Source organism: Clytia hemisphaerica, unplaced genomic scaffold, assembly GCF_902728285.1.
Source record: "Clytia hemisphaerica strain Z4C2 unplaced genomic scaffold, Clytia hemisphaerica genome assembly, whole genome shotgun sequence".
Taxonomy (NCBI): domain Eukaryota; kingdom Metazoa; phylum Cnidaria; class Hydrozoa; order Leptothecata; family Clytiidae; genus Clytia; species Clytia hemisphaerica.
Window position 1 is genome coordinate 94,509 of NW_027103758.1, and position 27,149 is coordinate 121,657.

Sequence of the window (27,149 nt, forward strand, 5' to 3'; positions counted from 1 at the left end):
CTCATTCGGGGCTTTAAACTCAATGGTTTACACAGTACTTTTAGGTTCTTGTCGTATGAAACGCAAGTTTGCTCCGTCTGCTGACTCAACACTTTTTCTACATTTAGCACAACAAAAGCGTTTCCAAAATTTCCAAATATACGGCGAGAAGAATATGTAAACAATCGCATCACATGACATTCCAATCATATAAGAACAATAGATATAGGTCGCCATGGAAACCGGAAAGCAGATGTTCCGTGCTAAATATACGGTACCAATAAAATCTGGAAGAGCCACTAACATGATAAAAGACAGTACTATAAGAGCTGGAACGTAGAAATGTTTCTTTTTCCGGCGTCTCATTAATCCGGAACTCATCCGGTAAACGTGACAGTTGTTTCTTCTTAACCGTAAGAAGATATATCCATAAATACAAGTGCTCAAAATTATAAAAACGGATTCAAAAATCGGATAAAAATACAAGAAAATAATCCGGTTAGTATATTCTCGTTCAGGTAGATCTATCAACAATACTCCAAACGACAATAGAGCACAAACCAGCCAACAAGAAAGCAGTAATATTTTAGTATAACGATATTTCCAATAGACTGGGTAGACAATATTTAGCCTGACTTCCATAAAGCGATCGATGGTCATGTAAATCATGGATAGGAAATAATGTAAACAAACAGTCGAGTATTGAATTGTTTGTATGTAGTAGGCAGCTCGGCTTAATCCACATTCTAACAAAATATGCCAGAGGAGTCCAGTAAAAACAAAAACGATTTCAATCAAACTCAAATTGACCAGATACAGCAGATGGCTTTTGTTGGAGTAACAACGTCTGAATTTGTATAAGAAGTAAATCCCAGTAGAATGTAAAATCAAGGGTATAGCTTTGAACGCAATCTCCAAGTATAGTGTATGTCCAGGAAATTTTACCAGCATTTTAACAAACTACCGCTTATTATAAATATGTTTTTAAATTTATCTACAAAATGAACTTTAGCAAATCTTCACCATTTCATGAGAAAAGCAAGAGAACTCATCAATACTTATTTAGCTTGCAAACACAAACAACGGATAGAAAGAAAATTTGACCAAATGTAAAAGCTGCTTTAATATTGAAAATAAAACAAACAAATTAAAAAATAAAAAAGCTATGGAACAGCAATGTTCAATTATCTACACGCTTTTATAAGAACAATTTTGTTAAGAACAATAAGGCTCAAAATCGCCAATAAAATTTGGGTGAAAACCTAAAATTTCTAGATTTTACCCTTAAAAGTTGGAACAGGATGAGAACAATTTGTCGCTCATACTGCAAAAAGAATAACATCCAAGCCTCAAGAAAAATTTACTGGTTCTTATAAAAAGAAGAATGTACACAAAGCTACAAAGCTTGCTTGGTTTAAGTTGACTTATGCTCAAGTTTGATTATTTTATATTACTACGGAAACTTTCTTTTAAAAAGTATGCTCCATTAGTTAAGAAGATCGACAAACCAATTTTATGATGAAAATTTTCCATACCCCAACGACTTCAATTTCTAGTGCTAGAACAAAATATAATTAAAAAGATGAAAGATAAAAGATATGATTTCTAGGCTGTCAAAATTCGCTTATCAATTAGAGCATTATGAAATCGAAATCGATATCCAATATCATATCGACTTAACGACAAATTAACATTAATCAGACGGTGAAATATCATAAGAAAGACATTTTTAGAAGATATTCTCGAACCCTTTGTGCACTATCTTGTAGATACATGAGATTTTTCATGAGATCAAGTGAAGTTGTTCAGTCACAGCTGAACTAATCGTTTTTATTTATTCATCACATTGAAAATGATATCTTTATCTAGCTTACGACCTGAACGCATACAAGATATAAAAACTGTATTCGAATCCCCGGTATATCAGAAAGCAAGGAGTTGTACCTCTTATACTGAAAAAGCAAAACTAATAAAAGAACTTCTCAAAAGCTGCTCTCGCACGGCTTGGGGGAGGGGAAATTGTGTTTGTTTTTTTTAATGCTGCGTAGACAAAAGGTAGGAAATTCGTTAAGTAATGTCCTTTAACACGTTTTTCTTTTATCAGAGACAGTTGACCGTTTTTCAATTTTTACAAATTATACAGGGTAATTTCTTAATTATTGCAGGAGCTGCTTATCAGCCTTGACTTCCTTTCTATAATTCACTTGCCAAGTGAACGTTCCTTCGCCCGGGTCAACCCATGCCATTTATGAGGGGGAATTTGGTACCACATTCTGTTACAAGGGTGTGGGGAGATATGCCTGGCTATGTGGTGTGTGTCCTGAGTCGTTCGAGTATAGCTATATCCCCCATCTTTAATCGGTGCTTTTAGAAAATTGGTGCCCTAAATGGAGGCACTCCTCGATATGGGTTAATTTATGACTCATTGAAACTTTTTGTTTGAAAATGCTTTGACCAACATCCAGTACCACTCTCAAAAAACCCCCGATCGAAGTTTTTGTTTGGTTGGGAGATCGAGACGCTGTCCCTAAGGTTTATATTAAGCTCAACTCAACAGTGGGTCAGCACAATTTTAAAGGTGTGGTATACGTTTTCTTTATAAGAACATCCAAAATGTTTGAAGCCTTCGGATGTTCTTCAACTTTTTGAGTTTTAGGCCTAAAAAATGTTTTTAACATGTTCTTATTTTCGCCATTTTTTGAGTATTTTTGTCCCTTTTCTCAAGTAATTGGGTGTTTAAGAGTCCGCGACGCCTTAAATGTTCTCAACTTGTTCTTAACATTTTGGCCATCGAGGCCTTATGTTCTTATACCCCTATAGTTTGTTCTTATAAAAAAGCGTGTATAAGGTCACAAAATGTTAACCAGGATTTTTTGAACAAAGACTTTATTTCTTTCGTCCAAAACGAAACTAGAAACGATGCGAAATTAGAATTTCAACAAGAGACTTGACAATGGTAACTTTAATATATGTGTTGCCCTTTTAGAAGGTAACATGTCTCTAAAATTCGTTCTAACGCGTTGTAGTATTGATAATGAGCTATATTTCAGACAACTACAGAACGACCAAATCTAGAAATTCGCGACTGAAATCCTTACTCTTCCTAACTAAACAACCAAAGTGATGACGCAAATGCAAGCATGGCCAGAGCCACATAATTCGTAATTTGTGGTTAAACTTTAATTCATGATATTCATGATGTAATCTTTTCGTTGATTGACACTCCGAATCAAAACATTTGGCCGCCATTATTGGTGGCAAAACAAATGCGTTCCCCAATGTTTTCCAAGCAAGTACCCCCGGAAAAAATTAAGATTAATACAGAAGTCCAAATACTCCAAATCAAAGAAAAAACTCTTTGATTGAAATTCTTTAATTATCTGCAATAGATTTTCAAAAGATATTTAATTCTATTATATTACGTCACAAGATATTAAGCTTTCTTTTTCGTAAACCCCCCGTTTCAATACAAAATAGGTTAGCGGGACAATTCTTTTGCCACCAATAATGGCGGCAAAGTTGTTACGTTACATCTATTATTTAGGCGCAAAGATTACATCATGAATATCACTCAAAGTCAATACCAAAAACTCCGAAAACACGTCTCTAAAGTAGTGCACGCCAGTTAGAGCATAATACGTCAGAACTGAACAAACATCCTACCCTAAAAGCACATGACATTAATATTGGATAATGTCAAATTCTACATCAATCAACAACTTCAGAAGACTTCGATCAACCGCGATAAACCTTTACATTATTAATAAACTCAAATCCTGAACTACTGAGGAAGCGTATGACGTGCCATATAAAAGCTAAGCGCTAGGACAATGGATAGCCAGTTCTTAGACTAGTACACGTTTTTTTTTTATTAGAACACCTAAAATTTGGCTGAGCCTGGATGTGCTTATTTTTTTTAGCAATTTTCAGCCTAAAATGTTCTTAATTTTTCAGACTACTCTAAATCGACAATATGATACAAAATAAAGAGCACTTAAATTTGGCAAAATTTGGACAATATTTGACTCTCGAATTTTGAAGATCCACCCCTAAATTCGGTTAAAACTGCTTAAAAAGAGGGAAAAATTGTAGTTTCTTGTCATTTTTCCAAACTGAGGCTGGGCATGTTCTTAAGATGTTCTTAATTTTTCGACGAATTTCAGACTATATGTTCTTATAAACTAGGTTCTAATAAAAGAAAAACGTTTAGAGCTGAAACTTGAAGAGACCTGTAACATCCTTGAAGATGAATTGTTGAAACTGTTAGTAACTGGGATTGGATTAACTTATTGATTTAGTTGGATAATTATTTAGAATTGTTAATTGCTTGGTATTGAACTTTGTGCCTTATTGGAAACTGTAAGACAATCCACAGGTGATTCTGGTTTGTTCGTAAACTATATATTATTCTCTTGAAGTTATAAAGAATATCTTATGTTAACTCATGTATAATGACTACTATTCTTAGAACCCCTGCTTTCCGGAGTCGCAAATTCAACCCAGAATCGGCATAATAATAGTATATAGTGATTATCAATATAACGATCCTTAGGTAGGGAATTTCTTATGCATAATGCTTCAAAATTGATGCTGGCTAAGTTCCGCTTTTTCGGGGAGCAGTCGAGCCCAGACAAACAACCAATTGTAATTCAGCTTATCACTTCCTTTTTATTTGTGTCTTGTGCATTCCTTTTGTTTTTTATTTTTTTATTTCTTTCTTCCAAAATGTATATTGGGTTTTTGTTACAGATCGTCATGGTTAGTCGCTAGTTTGTATTTTCTTCAGTGCATATAACTTCACTATAGTTCTCTGAGATTTTGATTAAGTAACATATTTGATATTTCATTAGCATGGGTATTTCAACCATAAACAGTCTTAACGACATGCCACCAATTCTTTAATATGCTTTCTGATGACAGGTGTCAGTAGAATATACACAAGAGCGTTCACTGCAGCACTGAGTCCAGTACAAATACGAAGATAGGGTAAAATGTTCAAAATGATTCTCCTCCCCCCGTTCATCATCAAAACGATATTGCAAAGATTAGGCACAACAATCAATAGAATGTAACTACAAACAATAATGAAAGGCGCTTTAAAATTCTTCACTGATAACTGCCGTCTGTTTGTATTATTTTGTTTTGGGGAGTTTCCATTTGATACCAACCGTCTTTGTGAATTTAACTTCCAAAATATATAGCTGTAGCAAATGATGTTTTGGCATAAGAAAAATACCATGATAACAGGGTACATATACACAAAACAGAAATAAAACATTTTCTCGTAATCAAAATTGGGTACGAATATGATTAAAGGTATTGTGATAGCGCAGTTTACAACAAAAGTTCCAATTAACAATTTTTTAGTGTATGAATCATTCCAGTGTAGATTGTACTTTATGCCAAGGTAAACACGGAAAAAGCGGTCAAATGTCATGTAAATGAGGCCTATGCATAATTCGGTAACCATGGTAATCATCATAATGGCGTCAAAACGATCGGGGAGTACAATGAGGGTATCAAAGACTTTTATTGACAGTATAAGTATATATAACATACTGAGATGGGTCAGAAAATAAACGATGGTTCGATTCTCAAACGATTTTCTTGCTTTGAATAACATGAAAAGACCAAACAGTTGTAGTAGCAAGGCTGTAGTGTTGGTTATAGCTCCGAATATAAAGGTTACGTTTGCAACACCCATGTCTCATTCGAACAGTGTTCCGAGAAAAATTGGCAAAGTTCGTTTCACAGTTTATTTCTTTATGATAAGATTTGATTTTTTTTTGAAAAATATGTTTTAAAAATTATTATTTGTTTATTTTTGAGTGTCTAATTAAAAAATCTTGGTTTGAAAAAATTAATTAAATATTCAATCATTTAACGCAGGTGAAATGTTTAACCCTTTCGGTGCCACAACTATTTTAAAATTTCTATTTAAAAAAATGGCCAGCTCATTCTTTAGATCTAAAGGAAGGGACAGCTCGTCCGATGTTGTGTTGGATAGCCGGTTGTACACGTTTTTTAATAAGGAACCTTAACTTGGCTCCGAGCCTGGGGTTCCTTATCCAGTTCCTTATTTACTAAGCTGCTAAGATTGGATTTGCTAAGTATGTGACTTATGTATAAGTATAACAATGAACTGAAATGCAAAAAGAGACGTTTATTGAACGTTGTTTCGTCAACATTTTGTTATCTTTGTGTTTAGGCTTTGTAAATATGCGCAAATTCAAGTTTAACTCTCTGTGGCTTGACTTGTTTTGTTATTCTCAGCCTGAGCAGTTCCTAAACAATTCCTTATTTTTCGGACCATTTTGATAGCCTCAACTTCCTTATAATCGTGTTCCTTATAAAAAAAAACGTGTACATATTGGAAAATCCTGTTTCCATTTTTGATTCTCCAATTAAAAAATGGCCATTTTATTTCAATTTTTTCACAAAAGGCTTTCAAAATTTCAAACCAAATTCAGAAAAAAATATATGAATGATGTATTCAAAGTTTTCTTGAATTGAGCGAGGAGATATAATTAACAATGATCGTATCTTTAACCGATACACTATACGTGAAAAATACAGTATTTTTTCTAGTTAGCAATAGTTTTTTTGATTGTTGTTAACAACCCTCTTTTATCGAATGTTCTCCTCAAATTCAATAGGTATAAATAATTCAACACTGATTAATAAGTAGAATAATTTTATTTCAAGTGAAAATGATACGAAAAAGTGGTTTTTAGGTGAAAAATACGTATCATAAATCTATCAAAATTCAAATGAAGATAACATGAAAAATCAGTAGATTTGTTAATGAAAAGGCTTACAAAGACTATTTGAAGCGAGGTCTGAAAGAAGAATAAACGAAAAAATCGATGGTAAAAATCCATGGATAATACACGATGGAAATTGTGACTCCAATTTGTTTCCTGTTTACAATTTTGTTATATTTTGACTGTGTGCTTGGTTTGACATATGAATGTGATCCTACAGATGTACTGTTTACAAAATCTCGAACCGGACTAGAAATCTTCAGTACCGAATCTCTCGCGCTGGATGAACAGGTTGTGGCAACTTCACCTTCCAATTGTTTCAATCAATGTAGAAATAAAGGAAATGCATGTAAATCAGCGACGTTCTTCGATGATACCAACGCATGTCATTTAAAAAACATCAGCAGACTCACTATAACCACCAAAATAAAACATTCACCGTCAGCTCAGTATTTTGAGAAGCGAGACTGTGATGTGGATTTTGACTCTAAAATCAAGTTTATCTCTTTGGTAAAGAATGCGACTGATTGTAAAGATATCTCAAAGAAAGGTTGGTCAATGGATGGTGTTTATGGAGTTGAAATCCCTGAAGAACCATCTATGTATCGGTCAATTCGTTGCAGAATGTCCCTTCTTGATGGTGGATGGACAGTAGTCCAAAGACGCAAATACGGTGATATCACTTTCGATAAATCATGGAACGAGTACAAAGCTGGCTTCGGTGATTTATCCAAAGATTTTTGGTACGGCAACGAAAAACTACATCAACTATCAAAACCCAACACCGATAATGAAATCATTTTCGAGCTTGAAAGCTACGATGGTATTTTCTATTACCCTTTTTACGATGGATTCAATATCGGTGACGACGACAGTAAATATGAGATCAATATTGGTGCATATCAACACGTGTACGGACCAGCGTTACCTCCGTTTCCATATGAAACACCACGTGCAGATGGATTTGATATGGTTTATTATAACGGGATGAAATTTTCAACATTCGATTCTGATAATGATGCAAGAGGCAGTCAACATAAACCATGTTCAGAAGCTTTTAAAAATACTGGTTGGTGGTATAAAAATTGTGCTATGTGTCACTTGAATAGTGTATTTGGCACACCGATTGGTGCTTACCAGGGTATAAGATGGGAACAGATAACTGACCGAAGTAGCAAAACACGGCCACTGAAATCATCCGCCATCTTGATTCGAAAGCGCTAGACATCAACGTTATTTTCACATGTGCTAATTGAAAATTAGATCGGTAGTATGAAGGTTCCGATCACAGACTTGCACCACCATGGACTGTGCTCGAATCCCAAGCATTCGAACAAGTTCTACGGTCATTGATTTCCAAGCCCGAAGGGCTAGACTCGAGACTCTTGGATGAGAAATAAAGCCATTTATTTCCAATCCAGAACGGCCGCGCGTGGTTTTCACACAAACGCTGGATTGAAAGTAAAAATGCAGTCCTCAAAAACAAAAGAACCACTAAATACAATCCGTCGTCATGATTGCGGCGCGTTCTAGGCATGTTCTGGATGGAAAATAAGTGGCTTCACTTTTTGTTGCCTGGGAAAGGATAGAGATTCTACTCCAGCCCTTCGGGCGTTAAACTCAATGTCTATGGTCCCTTTAGCCTTATTAACCTTACTCAATAACTCGGAATTTCTTTAATCTGAGCAAATCACTGTTCCCCGTGCGTGTTCGAGTTAAGGAGACTCAATTGTAGCAGAATAATCAGTTTTTCGGTCAACAGTGAATTGAGTAACGAATGAAGCAAAGTAACTGATGAGCAAGCTATTATTTTCAGTTGTATATAAAATGTACTGAAACACTATTAATTGAATCAATTTTTTTAATGATGAACTCATGGAAATTATTCATTTTCTTGGAAACAAGTTTTTGATGAAATCTTGTTATATATACAGGTACGAGCCGGGAAGTATCTTATCCATTTGGTGGACTAACTTTCTTCGGGTTTTTCTTGAACCTTATGGTAATAAGAATATTTTAAGCTTCTGGGCCACCTGGATTTCTCACCTGGGTATCCATAATGGCGGATTTTTGGTCATGTGACCCCCGTAGGCAAAACTGAAAATTCTTCCAACCCAAATATAGGCATATCATATATCAATCGATTGGAAATTTGATACTGATTAATTTTGAAATACAAAGTTGGGTCCGAAAACTTTCCTATCTCGAGATATAAATCACTTTCGTTTTCTCAGGTTTGGCTGCAGTTGTAGGCGGGCTTTCATGGAGTGAGGCAATTCTTTTAGTCATATCTCAAGAAATATGCTTTTAAACATATCAAAACTTTATGTGCTCCTAGAAAAGCATTAAAATTGTTTGTGCAAATTTTCAAAAATTTTGCAGTAAAAATGTGTATTTTACAGACTAGAGTACAATTTTCTTACTGTCGAAAAAAGATCTTTTTCTCTCAAAATTGGTCTTTTTGTCTGAAATGAATTAGTGAAATGATGCTTAATAAGGTTTAGAGCCACTCGATTCCTCATATTATACTCAGAGAGGTACCTGGGGAATATATAAGGGCTAAGTGTGTCTGGTCAGCACTTTATAAGCATGTTTTTTTGGTAAGATTTGATCCAAAAAACGGTAAAACTTACAAGCTATTACTCAAATATTTGACAAAGTCTCTCATTGTATCTCGACATTAAACAAAGTTGAACCTTATTCTTTAGTTTGACACATGCAAAGAATCAAGAATACATGTAAATCGCTGTGTGTACTTTACAGACCAGAATTAAGTGCTTCTAGGTGGTTATATTGCCCTAAAATGTTTAGACTTACCACGGAAAAACCCGAGCTGGAGATTTTACTGAAATAAAATCCGTCAAGATCCTCTAATTCCTATATCTTTATTATTGAAGATAGTGTAGCCTGTCTTTGAGACTTCGAGAAGTGCTTAGAACTTCCAGAACTGCGTAGCTACATAAGCATAAAATTTTTGGTGAAATTAGTCTGGCTTTGAGACCACTAAGCCATGATAGCTTTGTATGCGCCAGACATCAGACTTTGAATTATTTTCCTAAAAAAGTACAAAGCCCCAAAGTTTTTATTTCTTGCAAGCTTGCTAGACACTAGCACAGATTTGTCGCACAGTCACTGAACGGCCTGTAGAGTTTCTGTCCACCCTACGACCATCTCATGGTATGGGTTGGTCCTAGCAAAGTAGCATTTACTTTTCATTAAGTGAAACACAGCACCGAGTTGGAGTTAGTCCTGATCTCCTAGACGACGGTCAATACTTGGTACACTACTGCGCCTTCACATGGGATAAATCATAACTGGACGTCTATCTTCCATTGTGTCTTTGAAGCGAGCTTCGTTGCCGCCCGTATTTTTAAATTGGTATAAAAAATCCGTTGATATTCCGTCACAATGCTATTTCGTTGAATTACTTAGGTAAAATGATTGATAGATAGCTTGATAGTTTGAAAATCTATATATTTAATATGCTAAAACGTGTGTGTTTACAACGTTTCGTTTTTATAAAAAGTTTTCGAAAATCTAACAAAGCTCTACAAAGCCTCCTCTTCATGGCGTTGAACTTTTTTCTCCTTTCTTTAATAAAATCCAAATCTTATCATCAATCAGCAGCTATCTTTCTTCCGTTGGGTTTTTTTTAGATGTATAGTGATTTGCTGGATTGGGACACGCAGCGTGCGACGCTGCGCATACAGCTAGTTACTCTCAAAGTCACAAAATAATTATTTTCAATTTTTTTTATACGCTGAAATGGAGAATTTCAACTGCGTGTATACTTTTGAATCACTTTTGTCATTCCAATAGCATACCGTAGCGAATCTAAAAATAGACATTGATTTTTCTGTTTGACCGAAATTCAATCCCGTCAACCTTTGCGTCAATTATGCTTGCACGCAAATTACACTCAGTTACAAAGAAAAAGTAATAAATTTCACTCTTGAATTAAAACTAAAAAGGATTGTGGGATTGAATTTCGGTCAAATGAGAGGGACAAGCTGGAGTTTTTACAAGCTCATATTTGATTTGGTTGTTCGTTAAGATGTAATAAAAGAATCTTATTACTTTTAAAGAAAGCGTCATCTCTATCACTTTAAATGACCAATTAGTGAAGTATCTTGTAAAAACTCCAAGGCATCTCAAATGAGAGAAGTAATAATCGTGACGTTTGCACGACGACGCGCTATTAGTTTTTTTATTGACTTGAAAAAAAAAAGTATGCCAAAGTTGTGAGCCTGTGTCATAAGAATATCATAATTTGAATCCTATACTCTCAATCCTATATACTCGATATTATTTCATCGGAGTTTTGAAAAATGACGATGATTTCGCATCTGTTATCTTTGTTATGATATAGATAAAAGACTGGAGAAGAGTAGAACAACATGAACTTTGTGTAAGTTTTGACGTTGTTAGCAAGGTATTCCCAAGGTAGATCATCAAAACCTATTGTTTCATTTTATGTTTTAACGAGGCGGCAACGAAGCTAGCAGTGCTTACGAAGGAGAAGGATGTCCAGTCGTTTGCTAATGTTCTGACAAAGCCACAGAGACCAGATTATTCTAAAACTTTAAAACCTCATGAGGGGAAAGGAAAATGGGATCACCATCAGCAAGCCATGTCCAAAACAAATAAGAATTTTAAAATCAAGAATTCTTAATATTATACTTAGATTTTTGTAAGAAAACGGGGATATTTTGGACATATAGCTTAAACAATTATTTTGTATGGCAATAACTTCTTTAAAACGCTTTAAGTTAAAATTCCTACAGTCTGACTTCTTCAACTAGCTGAAGGCTCTGTGTTGCATTCATGTAGTTAAAGCAGATATACAATGATGCATTGGACCATTATACGCCTCTTATAATTGTAACAGTAACCAGAATAGATCCAAGCAGGTTCACAAATATGGCTCCATCACTAGGCTTCCTACAATCGCCTAGGATTATCGCCTTTCGAAGCCATATTATGCCGACGTTTTTTGGTCCTACAGACAACACAGATTCTAAGCCCTCTAAATCTCGTTTCATGCATGAACAGTAAAGACAAGAAGCCCGTTATGCGTGAAGGCCCAGCAAAAGCGAAATTTACGCGATTTTCGCGAATTTCGAGATTTACGAAAATTCCAAAAAATGTTTAACAAGATTTCAGGAAAGGGATGTCCAAAGGATTTAAAATTTTACTGCGTCGAGCAAAATAAAATGAAAAATAAGTCGACAAGGATAATTCTCCCTTTCTTCATTTCTTAGAACAGGGAAGTGAAAAAATAAACGAAACATAATGTACAGTAGTCAATCAAAAATAAATTGAATGTTGAAAGCTCGAAACTTTCTACCCGAAGGTAAACAATCAAATTCAAAATATCATTAAATTCAACTTCCATAAGAAACAACATCATTGCATGAAAAAAGTTCTAATCTTGTTCAAATTTACACATGAGCTGCATTTTAGTCTACATTTACCATGTCCATATTCCATTTAAAATTAGTATTTATAATAATTCTGTGTCGAGTTTGAAAAATCAAGCCGCCAATTCGTAAAACACAACAGACCCAGAAACAACCATATTCACATGTAGCATCATGGAAAAAGTTCCAATCTTGTTCAAATTTACACATGAGCTGCAGTTTAGTCTCCATTGCCATATTCCATTTAATCGGTATTTGAAATAATTCTGTGTCGAGTTTGAAAAATCAAGCCACCAATTCGTTGAACGAGACAGATCTAGAAATATATAACCATTTTCACACGTAGCATCATGGAAAAAGTTCCAATCTTGTTCAAATTTACACATGAGCTGCAGTTTAGTCTCCATTGCCATATTCCATTTAATCGGTATTTGAAATAATTCTGTGTCGAGTTTGAAAAATCAAGCCACCAATTCGTTGAACGAGACAGATCTAGAAATATATAACCATTTTCACACGTAGCATCATGGAAAAAGTTCCAAATCTTGTTCAAAATTTACACATGAGCTGCAGTTTAGTCTCCATTGCCATATTCCATTTAATTGGTATTTGAAATAATTCTGTGTCGAGTTTGAAAAATCAAGCCACCAATTCGTTGAACGAGACAGATCTAGAAATATATAAACCATTTTCACACGTAGCATCATGTAAAAAAGTTCCAATCTTGTTCAAATTTACACATGAGCTGCATTTTAGTCTCCATTGCCATATTCCATTTAATCGGTATTTGAAATAATTCCGTGTTGAGTTTGAAAAATCAAGCCACCAATTCGTTAAACGAGGACAGATCTAGAAATAACCATTTTCACACGTAGTATCATTGAAAAAGTTCCAATCTTGCTATAATTTACACATGAACTCCATTTAAGTGTTCATCAGCAAATTCCAGAATCAAGTCTTTTTGAAAACAAGAAACTAAAAGTGAAAGTCAGAAATTGATTTAAAGTATAGAAATTTTCACTCAGAAAGCTTTATGAAAACTATAACATATGACAGAATGTTGAAAAAGTTTACAAAGAAAAATCACTACAAAGTTTCTTTGGTTTGAAAGTCTCTTGACCACTAAAGCAAAGAAAATGTTCAAGAAAGTAAGAATCAACACATGAAATCAATCTCCTCGCTTCAACCGCCATCTTGTATCTGTTTTGTCTTGAAAACGAACGTTTGTTGTTTAAGGAGCGCGAAATCAGAAAATATATCTTTTTTAGCCAGTACCCGACTTTCGCAAGCTTTTCCCTCTCCAGACGGCAAAAAGTGTGTTACTGGTATAAAGCGCCGTTTCTACCAAAACGGACACACAGAAGGAAACACGGAAAAAAAATAGTGACACTCTCTTTAAAGGCCCACTCGCTAGCGCTGGGCCAATTAAGGAATTGGCGAATTTTGACGGATTAACTCGTAAATTCTCAAGTTCGGGTATTTCTGTAGTAATCTAAAGCGTTTTAGAACAAGACAAGCTCCTAGAAGCACTTAAATCCTGTCTGTAAAATACACACTGTAACAATTTACATTATTCATAATTCTTTGCATTAGTCAATCTAAAGAACAGAAGGTTCGCGTTTAATGTTGAGATGCAATGAGAGAATTTTTCATTAATTATTTGGAAATTTCACCGTTTTCGGGATCATGTCTTACCGTAAATCATACTTATGAAGTGCTGACCAGACACACTTAGCCCTTATATATTCCCCAGGTACCTCTCTGAGTATAATATGAGGAATCGAGTGGCTCTAAACCTTATTAAGCATCATTTCACTAATTCATTTCAGACAAAAAGACCAATTTTGAGAGAAAAAGATCTTTTTTCGACAGTAAGAAAATTGTACTCTAGTCTGTAAAATACACATTTTTACTGCAAAATTTTTGAAAATTTGCACAAACAATTTTTAATGCCTTTTCTAGGAGCACATAAAGTTTTGATATGTTTAAAAGCATATTTCTTGAGATATGACTAAAAGAATTGCCTCACTCCATGAAAGCCCGCCTACAACTGCAGCCAAACCTGAGAAAACGAAAGTGATTTATATCTCGAGATAGGAAAGTTTTCAGACCCAACTTTGTATCTCAAAATTAATCAGTATCAAATTTCCGATCGATTGATATATGATATGCCTATATTTGGGTTGGAAGAATTTTCAGTTTTGCCTACGGGGGTCACATGACCAAAAATCCGCCATCATGGATACCCAGGTGAGAGATCCAGTTGGCCCAGAAGCTTAAAATATTCTTATTACCATAAGGTTCAAGAAAAACCCCAAGAAAGTTAGTCCACCAAATGGATAAGATACTTCCCGGCTCGTACCTGTATATATAGTGCACCTTATATTAAAGGTTTTATTTTTAAAAACACTTTCACGTTGCACCCAATTTATAAGAATAGGTTGAATAACAGGAGCTGTTTTAGTCTAGCAAGCTAAACGACTAATTCAGACACAGCAGAAATAAAGCGATAAGTAATGGAAGGAGCTATTTTAGTTTATATAAACTAAATCCCGTAACAATAATCGTATTATCATATAACGCCTATACTACACGCATTATAAACTCCAGTCTAGAGCTGTTTTTTGTTTATTTTGAATTTTTTTTCAGCTTCTGTTATTCAACCCGTTGCTTAAGATGCATAGAAGAGAAGGATTGATTTATTTAATTTAAAAGAGCTTTTACAGATATGTATGCATTAAAAAATAACACCATATTTATATTGGTTAAGAAATAACGATTGACTCGCTCTTTCTACCTGGAATGCTGTAAAACAGTCCACCAGATTTTAGTTGTTTTGAGAAGATAAAAATAGTATGAAACAATGTTTTTATTTGAGAATAAAGGATTGCAAACCTTTTGTTTCAAACACCGTTTGTTTCATTATATCTTTAAACTCCAAGTATTTTTTTTTGTTATTTGGATTTTTAAAATTTTCTCTCAAAATGGCGACCTCGCCGAAAGCTCCTAGTCTACTTCACTGGACTCAGCGTCATAAAAAACTATCAAAAGGCAAAGTTCAGCCAAAAGTACACTCTACTCTAGATTTTTCCCTTAATTGCCGAACATCAAGAATAGAGGCATCAAGTTCAATATTGTACTAAGTACGTCTTAATAAGTCTTTGATATGATCCGGCCGGTCAGGGATTGAGCTATAACGACCTTGCGCACCGTAGCTGGGTGCTCTACCTTCATGCTACATCCACTTATAAATAACTTTGGTTTCGTTATGAAGGTCCCTCGCTAGTTGGCGGACAGATCAAGATGGGGAAAAATTCTCATAAAATTGAATGTACATTTTTGTTCTGTGCTAGAATCGATTTGGCGATTTCCCTGTTCAAATGATTGTCTCGCAAAAATAACTTTTCTTCGAGTTCAAAAGCGTGCATCCACCATCTAAAAGCTACAGCATAACAGAACTGAATTTCCTTAATAAATCATCAACGCAACGGTCGATTTAGTGTACAATAGAATTGCAAGCCGTCGAATATTTGTTAGCCGTACAAATGCATGAGAAAAGTTTATTCGACTTCTTTAATCACATTAATAATCACGACCAATTTTACTTCTCACGAAAATGTACGAAAATTGTGGATGCCAAATATAAGGTGCACAGAAAAGGTATCCAGTTCAAAGACATGCCACCAATTCTTTAATATGCTTTCTGATGACAGGTGTCAGTAAGATATACACAAGAGCGTTCACTGCGGCATTGAGTCCACCGCAAATACGAAGATAGGGTAAAATGTTCAGAATACTTTCCGCATGACCACTGGCTACCGAAATGATCGCATACAGATTAGGCGCCAAAACGAATAAAATATAACAACATACAATGACAAAAGGCGCTTTAAAGTTCAAATGTTTACAAGCGTTCGTCGAGCTACTGTTACTAGCCACTAAACGTCTTTGTGTATTCAACTTCCAAAAAATATAGCCGTAGCAAAAGACGATTTGAAATAAAAAGAAGATTTCAATAGCAGGGTACAAATACAAGAAACAAAACAAAAATACTTTCTTGAACTCGTTATTCGGTATGAACAGAATGATGGGTATGGTGATAGCGCAGTTTACAACAAAAGTTCCAATTAACAATCTTTTAGTGCGCGAATCATTCCAGTGTAGATTGTACTTTATACCAAGGTAAACACGGAAAAAGCGGTCGAATGTCATGTAAATGAGGCCTAAACAGAATTGGGTAACTAAAGTGACCCATATAAAGGCGTCAAAACGACCGGGAAGGACGTTGGTGGTGTACAAAATCTCCAATAATAATATGATAATTGTTAAGATACTAATATGGACAAGAAACCAAATAATGGTTCCGCTCTTGAAAGATCTTCTTGCTTTGAATAGCATGAATAGTCCGAACACTTGTAGAAAACATCCTAAAGTAACGGCCACAGTTCCGAGTAGAAAGATTTCTTTACTTATGGCTCTATCATAAAGTGTCATTTCTCTTGCTATGTACAAAATTCGCGAAAACAATTTCGAGAAAAAAAAATCTTACTTGTTCGTTTATATCCTTTTTACCAGCTGAAATGTTTTCCTTTTTTCCCAATTCTATATATTTGTTTATCCGCCGTGTTAAAAATTTGATAGATAAATTAATCAAATATTTCCCTAATTTAAAGGGCAGGTGTATCATTGTAGGATAAGTTGCACGAGACTGTGAAACGTAAAAATTCATTGATTTGCAACAACAAATTGGGCCAGGCCCATAGAAATGTAATAAAACTTACAACTGGCTCCCCATTGGTCTTTGAAGAAGAAGCTATTCCAGCACCAACGTCATCCTGAATCCAAGTGTCATAAACGATACTATCATCTTCAGTAAGTCCAAGTGAACGATTGTTATTCCGGTCAACCCCAGCTCCTCTTTGAGAATCTCCGTGCACTATATCGTCCAGTTTCTTCTTGGTACAACCTTCGTTAGCGCCTTGGTCATGCTGCTGGATGACTTCGATGAATTCGTGTGGATTACACATATCCTTTTCTGTCAACAAATGTCTCATCACAGCTGAAAGGATGGAATCATTCATGGGCTTTTTCATAAAAAGTCCGTGCTCCCCCCTGTTGAGGATATCGTATATCCATGGGGTAAAGTGTCTTTTCAAGTAAAAAATACGATATTAAGGGGTAAGCATCTTTATAAGAGAGGATATCCAGGGGGTTGAGCATATTTTTAAGAGTAGATATCCAGGGGGGGGTCTTTACTAATAAAGTAGGATAGCCAGGGGGTACGATACTTTGAAAAATCAATATCCTAAACAGTGGGGGTAAAATCTTTTTCTGGAAAAGCCTATTCACTACTAATGTTGTAACTTTATTTTTTATAAGCACAATTTTATAAGAACAGTGAGACACAAAAACACAAAAGAATAAGAACAATTCAAAAGAACAAAGCTAACTTATAAGAAAAACACAGCTTCAAAATAGTAAGAACAGGGTATTAAACACCTAAGAATCCCTTAGTTTTGAGATACAGATACGAACCGAGTAAGAACTCAAAGCATTAAAAGAATTCCAACAGCCAACTATGTTGGTTCTTATGAAAAAAGGGGTGTATGTTTGTTTTCATGTCTCAATTTTTAATAAAAGCAATTCATTGTTGAAAAGATAATCGCGAACTTTAGTTAAGAACCAATCGCTCAAAAGTTGAATTTTTGATTCGAAAGAATCACCATAATTGAAATAATTTTGCATCAGATAGAGTTTACAGGAGGGTAAAATTTTAGAGCAAACTCAAGCACTCACCAGACACAGCAGAATATTTGACATCACTCAATTTTCTTAAGGAAAACAACAAATTATTCCCTTCTGATTGCCAATCGATTTGCAGCAAAAATAATTTTGACGTCAGCTGCCTTGTTGATCGTTCTGTAAAACACAAGTGAAAGAAACTAGTCAAACCAATGAAGTATAAGCCCGAAGGGCTAGAAGCGAATCTCTAACCTTTCTCAGGCAAGAAAAAGTGAAGCCTTAAAATATGCACCGTATTTTTGACGACGGATTGAATCCAACAATTCCTTTATTTTCGTGTGATGTGATATTCTTTTTTCCACAAAGGATTTTGCTAGATTTAAATGTTACAGAGCAATTATGAAGTGATTTTTTTTTTAATTTAGCCGTAAATTTTAGTTTTAATCTGTCATTTTGTGTAAAAACCAGGCGGGCCGCTCAAGGCCGCGCAACTTTGGTAGGAAAAATCCTACCAAGGAGATTCGATTCTAGCCCTTCGTGCTTATACTTCATTGAGTCAAACACCAAGGCAGTTGAACCAGAATTATTACAACAAAAGCAAAAAAGTACACAAAGGGTCAGGGGACTTGACATAAAAGCAGACCATTGTGAATACCCCCTGTATTACAAGGCAGACTCTTTTATTTGAACCTTATTCCATATCTCGAAAATTCCTCAACTTGAACAAATTTGTGTTCCCCGTGGGTGTTCGAGATATGGAGACTCCATTGTGTATATCAAATGTTAAGTTAACCAAAACGAATACAGACGACTCTCGCTAATTCGAAGTCGAACGGGGAATCTTATTTGTTCGAGTAACTGAGGATTCGAGTTCTAGAAAATATATTAAAAGCGTTCCTCTTTGACAGGGACTGGGAACAAGTACGAATTATAGAAAGATTCGAATAAGAGAAGTTCGAATAAGCGAGAGCTTACTGTACGTGAAGTTTCATTCGATTCTCTACAGTAGGGTAGTTAGTTACCTTTCTTGAAATTTCGACAAAGATTGACAATCTTATCTGACGAATCTTCAAGGTTGTCCAGCATTTCAATAATAGAATGAACAGCTTTCCGCCCGCCCGCTTTATCGACAGCCAAACACGTGTGTAAGCGGACGCGCTCCATTTTACGCATGAAGACATCTTGGTAAACTTCTAAAGAATTCTCTTGTTTGAACTTTTTACTGGTGAAACTACCAGTGATGGTGAGAGGTTGGGATAGTTCGATTAGAGTATCCAACGGTTTGGCCAGGTAATTGGTACCCTTCTTGATGTGGTGTGCTAGTTCTTCGATCTTTATAAAATAAAATCTTGAGGTGTTTGACAAGTAAGGAGCAAAATGTTCGGGAAAAAAAGTTCAATTCTTCGTTGAGTACTGAACAGCAATGGAAATGAGCTGGATTGTGGAATTAGACACAAGCAACCGCTTGCATGTAATTTAGACCTAATTTGAATGTTATTGTCGACCTTCTTCTTTCAAAACGGAAGCAATTCATTTTATTGGTTATATTTGATTTTAGTCCCAAGGGCTAGCCAAATGAATTGCCTTGATTCGTTTTAGTATGACATGACACGAAACCGCAAGTGTTAACGTGACATGACATACTTTTAGTGACTTATTATTTGAAAGAGGCTTTTTGGGTTTAAAACTAGAAGTTTCTTATTAGAAGGCCTACTGTTGAGCATCCACACTGAAATCGGGCTCAACTTACAGGTTACAGTTCGCAGGCCTAGTTGTAGCAGTTATAAAAATTTTGCACCGGACCAGGGGAAATTAAATCTTTTAAAAAACCGTGGGCGTTCGCCCAAAGAACAAGTTTTTTCGAGGACATCGGATTTCGTAGAGTTTTCGATCAAACATAACGAAAATAAAGCACTGTCACTTAAAAACAGTGTTTTTCGCTTTTTGAAGCGCAATATCTCGAGTTAGGTACTGAAATCACCTATACTCGCAATATACAGTATCTCTAATCTTAAATTTTTGAGAGCTTTCCAAGAATATACAACAGGTCTCTATTTTCTCAAGCTAAAATTTTCAATAATTTTTGACCCAATAATTTTTGCCTGAGACCGTCATATTTGTCCGAAAATCACACCAAAGTGTGACTAAAAAATCGAGCGATTTTACAAATCCCCCCTATTAAGTCTAGCTCTAAATAAAGGTAAAATTTCAAAGCGCCTTACCTTCAATTTCCATTGTTGAACTAACAATATCAATCGTGCTTTCTTCATATCAATAGGGTCAGTGGAATGATGAAAGACTTCTTTGAAGAGATCGTAATTGATCTTTGTTTCACGCATCAAACAATCGATTGTCGAGATCAAGTCAACGTCTTGGATACTGAAAGTGTAGAATAAGGTCCACCGAAAAGTAAATTATACATCGGATACGGTCTCATTTCATCTGAAGAAATCGTACAGTTGAGAATATACCATCATTAGAAAATTTAAATCCAAATAATTCCCAGCGGAACATTTTGAAATTAATTTAAAGTTGTCGTAAAAAAAATACCTTATTTTCAATTTTTCTCCATAACTTTTCCATTTTTCTTGTTCGCGCGTGATCCGTTTCAACGTGAAAGCGTGTCCGTGGTAGGAGAGGAGTGAGGAATCAATGTGATACATGAGGTTGTGTACTGCGTTCGCCCAACGGAAAAGCCACAAACCAAAAGACATCCACTCGTACACTTCGATGTCACCAAGGAGATAAAGCTAAAGGAAAGAAGAAAAAAGATCAAATTTATGACTCAATGCATTGCTTTGATTTAAAGTAAAAGATAGATTGCGGGTCGGAAATATTACTTTAAAGGTAAGAAAGGAAAGCTGAACACTATTTTTTTCTGACTTTTAAAGTGGAGGGAACCTTGAAGTTTTATATTGAGATTAGTAGCTAGTAATAATTTCTTACTTAATAATATGGCTACTAGTCAGGGGGAGGTCTCGCTAATTCGAACTGTCATTCAGACCCCCAGCTCCCTGATGAGTAATAATTTATGAGCAGATTCACCCCCCTCAAAAAGTCAGTCTGATTTACAAATTCAGCAATTATTATAACAGCTTTCTTTACCTTTGAGCAGACACGACTAAACTAAATATTAAGGAAGAGCAAATCTCTGCACTAGTTTTACAATTAAAATTTGTGAAAATGTACCAAATCTGTATGGTCTGATAAAGTGTAGAACTTGAAAGTATCTGAGCAACAATCAACTCCCATGGATTACCAATTAATCTATTATTTTAGACATTACAAAGAACACAATAATATTTTGTAAAAAAGCTTTTCTTCCGATGACAATAAAATCTTAGATATACGTGTCAAAATCAGTAATGAAGAGTTAAAGACAAATGTAAAAGGCAACGTTTTTCAATCGCTATAGAGAATTCACTCATCGTCAGCTCATCATGACACCGTTATCGAAGCAAATTCTCATATTAATATGCCTTCAATGGTTGATTCATTGCACCTCAGCAGCGAAAAACGATACAGTAGACACGCTAGTTGACAAATCGATCTCAAACCTTCAAAAGATCAAACAAAGATACAAGCTTTTCAAATCAATTTATGGTAGCTGTCTCCCATGTAAATCTATTACGAACTATAAGCATTGTGATTGTACGGCTGCTAAACCAATGCGGGACTGCCTTGAGTTTCGACAAAATGGTTTTGAGCATAGTGGTATCTACCGATTAAATGGGCCAGGGTTTAATCAACCACGTGCTTTTTGTGATTAGGAAACTCAGGGTGGTGGATGGACAACCATGTTACGAAGACATGATGGTTCTACCGATTTCACCCAGGATTGGAATGGATATAAACAAGGATTTGGGAAGTTGAATGGCGAGTTTTGGTTTGGTAATGAAATTGTTTACGAGCTCACTAGATCATCATTTGCACCAACAAAGTCAGAATTATTGATCAATATGAAACTCAAAGGAAAGAACCATACCGTCTATGCACAATACAGGACCTTTTAAATAACCGATGAAGCAAGTAAATACACTTTGAAGCTCAGTGGACCGTCCGGGAATGCTTCACGTTTAACCGGACAATACTCTTTCTTATCTCAACACGGCAATATGAAATTCACTACTCGAGATTCTGATAACGACCAATGGTCAGCAAATTGTTCACATGCTTACGCATATGGAGGTTGGTGGTTCAACAAATGTTTGAATACCTTTTTCACAGGACGGTATGGCGATATGTTATATTGGGATCAGGGTTATGGAGAAGCACTTGATTTTGTGGAAATGAAGTTTAGACGCAAAATTTGATGATGCTGATCGGGACATTGGTGAATTTTACAAAGAAAACATAACATTCTAATTTTTAATATAGTAAAGTTTATTATAAGCTTTTAGTATCAATTTAGTGATAATCAACATGAAAGATAGATAATAGAATCCATCAGATTGAGCCTGACCAAGATGCAAGAAGGCTAAACCAGAGATTTATCTAAGAGGGTTACTAATTAATCCGTGGTCAAAGCAAAGTTAAAGATGTATTTTATAACGTCAAAGTCAGTTTTTGGCCGATATCTTGAGATTGGCTTGATGTAAATTTTTGACTCAGCACTTTTCGAAATCCTCTCGTTGATACGATTCTTTTGAGCTATATATGACAGTTAATGAATAATGGGAAGCGGTGTGCGTCACGCAAAATATATTTGGGACATGCCTTGTTTCACCCGAGACAGTGCTTTGATTAATTTTTGCTAGCTTTAAATTACCGTTCATCTTATTCCTGGGGAAGAATTTCTAGACTTACCTTAGTGAGTTGAACGATTTTCTCGAAGTATTGTTTCATTTCCACGGTCAGGTTATGGACTTTGATCTGTTCATCTGTGACGTCACTACGACTTCGTCTAACCACAGCTTCCAAATAATCTTCACCGTCACTATCATCGTTGCTATCCTCTCCTTCTTCAAGGTTTGGAGCACTTTTCGAACGGTATTGCACTATGCAGGTAGAAAACGAAGTCGCCATCAACAAAGAAATCTTCTATTTCATCATGGTTATTATTAAATTGTTGAGGAAAATTATCCTCAAATATTATACGGTACTCTTAGGTTAGCAATCGAAATCCAACCGAAATTTAGCATGTAGCATACACAACTGAAGCAAAAATGACATTTTTTATAAACTATTGAGCCTTAGGGGGATAATTGGCAATATACACTTAAAAATGCTCTTAAATCGTTGAGTTTTAGGGGAATAATTGGCAATATACACTTAAAAATGCTCTTCTGTGGTACCAAATTTCATGATGGTGATAATTTCTTAGCATATTCTTAATTTTTTGGCCAATTTCATCATGGATAATTTCATCGAGTATTCTTATAAAAAATCTGAAATCGGCTGTATCTCCAGTTAAAAGGATAAAATGGAATTGAAGCGTAGAGCTTGTATGACCAATGAAAAATTTCGGACGGATTTAAGACATTTAGGGGAATTTCACGGAAGTTTTTGGCCCAGTTTGTCGATTTTTAACGATTTTTTGCTGAGATTTACAGTTTTTATCCGACATTTTGTTTTACGCTAGTTTTTTGTATGGAATATATGAAACGATTCATACATTTACTCTTGGACAATTTCTTCTTTGTTTTAGTTGGTGATTTGATATTCATGTATTCAAATTGACCAGCAACGTCGGTAATCATCTGCATTAATTCTTGAAACTTTCCAAGCTAGAAAAGTCGGAAGAAAAAAGTCAGCTCGAACACTTATTAGCTTCCAAGGTGTGATTTTATTTAGTGTTGGCGTGGTTGCGTAAGTGATTGGTATAATAAACACGATGTTTGCGGCAAATGCGGTTTTTGCTTCAAAATACCATTATTATTTATAGACAGAACAAGCAGAAAGTTTTAGTGATATTTGATTACTAGGTTGGGGTATTTAGGTTGGGATATTTATATTTAGCCATTCAAGGCTTCTAAAGATACAAGATTCCCAAAAAGACAATAGACCTCTAAGAATAGGATTACTTCCAATGTTTTTTAGTGTTTTCCCTTTGAGCTGGTGAAAAAATTTGATCAACTTATTGGAACTCCGCCAAGGAATATTGAGAACATTGAGAGAAAAAAAAGTTCTACCCATTCATTAGACAGTGTATTCTGTAGATGACTTGGAGCAGCATGGAATTTCTTCAACGCAAAGATTGGTTCCAACATTGACGTCCATGGTGCCAAACCTCTCCACATTTCATCAACAAAGATAATTTGATGTTTACACCATTGGCGACTGATGGCTTTGAGATGTTCCAACTGTTCAGAGGTGATGGTATAATTGGAAGAGGTTGAAGTACTGCGGTAGACGGATCGACAATTCCGTATGAATTCTCTGGATGTTTTGACAGCTTTTTCCATGGACGGCATACTGATACTAAACAGAAATGGGAAATTGTCAGAAAAATTAGTATCGTCATAATCTAATAATTTGATAGTTAAGCCAAATCTTTTTGTCTAAATTCTCAAAATCACTCGAAAAGTGTTCTTTATACAGGGTTTTGAACACTTTCTTTTTTCCCAACAAATCTCAAGTAAGCATGGAAAAGCACAGATTTTCATTGCAAAAAAAAACAATATTAATCATGTATACATTTGGAGTTCATTTCGTTTTCGTTCATCTTCAATGAAATTCTTCATAGCTTCTTGGAAGTCTGTTATTTCATTGACCACTTTTTCAAACAGCATCGAATTTTTGGATGTTGCAGCTTCGATAACTCGTTTGCTGATTTCTTCGAAACACAATGTATTCATGGGGTGTCCTGAAAATGATTTAAATAAGGTAGAGTTATAGTAATGATGATTTAATAGTGCTTCGTGTAAGCGGAAACAAACAAGAACGATTTAAGTTTTTTTTATACTCAAAGTTTCATACCATCCAGGATGGCAATCTTCAGTGAAATCCTGCGAAATCCTGGATGACATGAAACTTTGAGTATAGAATTACAATAGAGCTAGTTTTCTTTACTCAAACTAGATGCTTTAAAAATGATATACACTCTCAAAATCAGTCTTGATCTATCTAAAGAATATAAACACCAACAACTAAAGAGAAAGTATTTTTTTCCCAAAATAAGTCTGAAATCGACATTTTGTGAACTGCAGTCAGCTCCATACTTTACTAAAATAACTATGCTTATAATTTTAATACAGTAAAAAAAACACGTCCTTATTTGGTGCATTTAATCTAATATTAGGTTAAGTTTTACCTGGACTCATACTGTAGTAATCTCTTAGATCATCATCATAACTTGCTAATTCAATAGCAGAATCAGAGACTGTTGATCTTGGTGATAGAGAGATACATGAAGATCCCAACGATGTGTCACTTCTACTTGGTGAAAGGGGGCATGAACTTCCTATAAAAATAAACAGTATATCAAGGTTGCTACAGCTTTGCCTAGTTGAAAATTCCAGGCTTTTAGTCTCAAACCCTACATTTTTCCAGAATTTTTACCTGAAAATGCCAAAGATTTCCTAGGCATTTTGGCAAGATACCCAGTATTTTCCAGACTTTCTATCTATTGCAGACATCTCTGGCAGACGTAGCAATCTTGTATATCTATGTGTATTGAAAGGATTGTTTAAAGGATTAAATTTATTGAACCGAGCATTATACTGTGCATTACAGTAAAATTCATTAATGATTAGGCACATAGAACCAACAATTAGTTCGAATATGTTGTGTTTCTATTTAGTGAGAATTAATTTCTAAGGGGTAAGCTCTACAAATAGAACAGGTCAAGAGCCACTATCCAATCAATTATTAAGTTCATAGATGAGAAAACCCATTAACCCAAATCTCTAGAAGTTTTTTTGGGCTATAAGAGTGTTGAAATAGGCTAGAACCTTACCTCTTTGAAAGGAATCTGACTTGATGTGTTTGTTTTCTTCAATGAATTTGTTCAATGAATCCATTTGATCAAGAAGGTTTGATCCACATTTCATGAATTCATCTTTCTTTGATTGATCTGACATGTTTTCAATGAGTGAAGTTGTGCTCACATCAAAACTCATGAGAGCTGAAAGTGTTAAGTAGAAAATAAAACTGAAGAAATCGAGCTTTTTATAAAACACTTCTAAAGAAAGGCACTATGAAACTGTTTCATAGTGCCTAAAGGCCTGTTCGTATTAATAAGGTAAGGTGGCTTAGCTAGACAGGGGTAAATTGGATAAGGATGTCACAAAAACTGTTTTATCATATATCAAATCGCTAAAAGTAGATCACGTGAAAAGCCATCCATTCTCATATAAACGGGCAAAAAAAGAAAGTAAATAAGTCAGTAAAAGCTAAAGTCTGTCTCAAAATAATTTGCCGCTTGAGACAAAAATGGCTCTAACTTTTGATAGAATTTGAATCAAGTTGCGATTTTGTGCTCCTTGAAAAGATATTTGTGAGTGGAATATTATCAAGCAAAAAAAAATTGAAAAAAAAAAGAAAATAAAAATGAAAAATGAAGAAGAAAAAAATCAACTTCTTGTAGAAATGTGGTATAGCAACCACTTTCACAGGAGTGATTCTTCAATCTTAGATCATCATCACTGTGAAAAAGTTTTTCAAAAATATTCATTCAATCAAAAGATATCAACAAAATTTGTTATTGGTTGTTCGACAAAAGGCTTTTGAAAAAAAAGTTTTTTGTCGTTTTTTACTACTTTATAGAGTCAACCAGCAACAAACTTTGTTTGATATCTTTTGTTTAAATGAATATTTTTGCAAATTTTTTTCACAGTAATGATGATCTAAGATTGAAGAATTACTCCTGTGAAAGTGGTAGTTATACCACATTTCTACAAGAAGTTAATTTTTTTCTTCTTCATTTTTCATTTTCATTTTCTTTTCCTTTTCAATTTCTTTTTTGCTTGATAATATTATTCCACTCACAAATATCTTTTCAACGAGCACAAAATCGCAACTTGATTCAAATTCTATCAAAAGTTACAGTCATTTTTGTCTCAGCTGCAAATTATTTTGAGACAGACTTTAGCTTATCATTATTATACCTTCATTCAAATCTTTCCGTAAACTTTTCAATGTACCCCGATGAATGAGTTTACTTTCGCTATAAATCTTCTTTTGTGATTCCAATAATACTTTATGGGCTGATTCAATCAGCTCTGTACCATTGTTTATAATTTCAATTGGATCTTTCACTAAAACGGGAGAGACAACTAAAGATTTCATCAAAAAATAACTAATC

At 34.9% G+C, this 27,149-nt stretch overlaps 1 protein-coding gene across 1 annotated transcript in view; it reads right to left on the reverse strand.

The window, feature by feature from the left end:
• Positions 1 to 27,149, reverse strand: part of LOC136805528 (uncharacterized) — a 40,298-nt gene that overhangs the window by 6,987 nt on the left and 6,162 nt on the right. Inside the window, exons 7-18 of the mRNA XM_067062095.1 lie at positions 26,953 to 27,102; positions 25,803 to 25,970; positions 25,158 to 25,307; positions 24,542 to 24,710; positions 24,037 to 24,325; positions 23,520 to 23,631; positions 22,712 to 22,902; positions 20,456 to 20,655; positions 20,128 to 20,284; positions 18,928 to 19,237; positions 17,960 to 18,082; positions 16,945 to 17,222 (exon numbers count right to left, since the gene is read on the reverse strand). Of these exons, the coding sequence (XP_066918196.1) occupies positions 16,945 to 17,222; positions 17,960 to 18,082; positions 18,928 to 19,237; positions 20,128 to 20,284; positions 20,456 to 20,655; positions 22,712 to 22,902; positions 23,520 to 23,631; positions 24,037 to 24,325; positions 24,542 to 24,710; positions 25,158 to 25,307; positions 25,803 to 25,970; positions 26,953 to 27,102 (2,297 nt within the window). The remainder of the gene's footprint in view (positions 1 to 16,944; positions 17,223 to 17,959; positions 18,083 to 18,927; positions 19,238 to 20,127; positions 20,285 to 20,455; positions 20,656 to 22,711; positions 22,903 to 23,519; positions 23,632 to 24,036; positions 24,326 to 24,541; positions 24,711 to 25,157; positions 25,308 to 25,802; positions 25,971 to 26,952; positions 27,103 to 27,149) is intronic.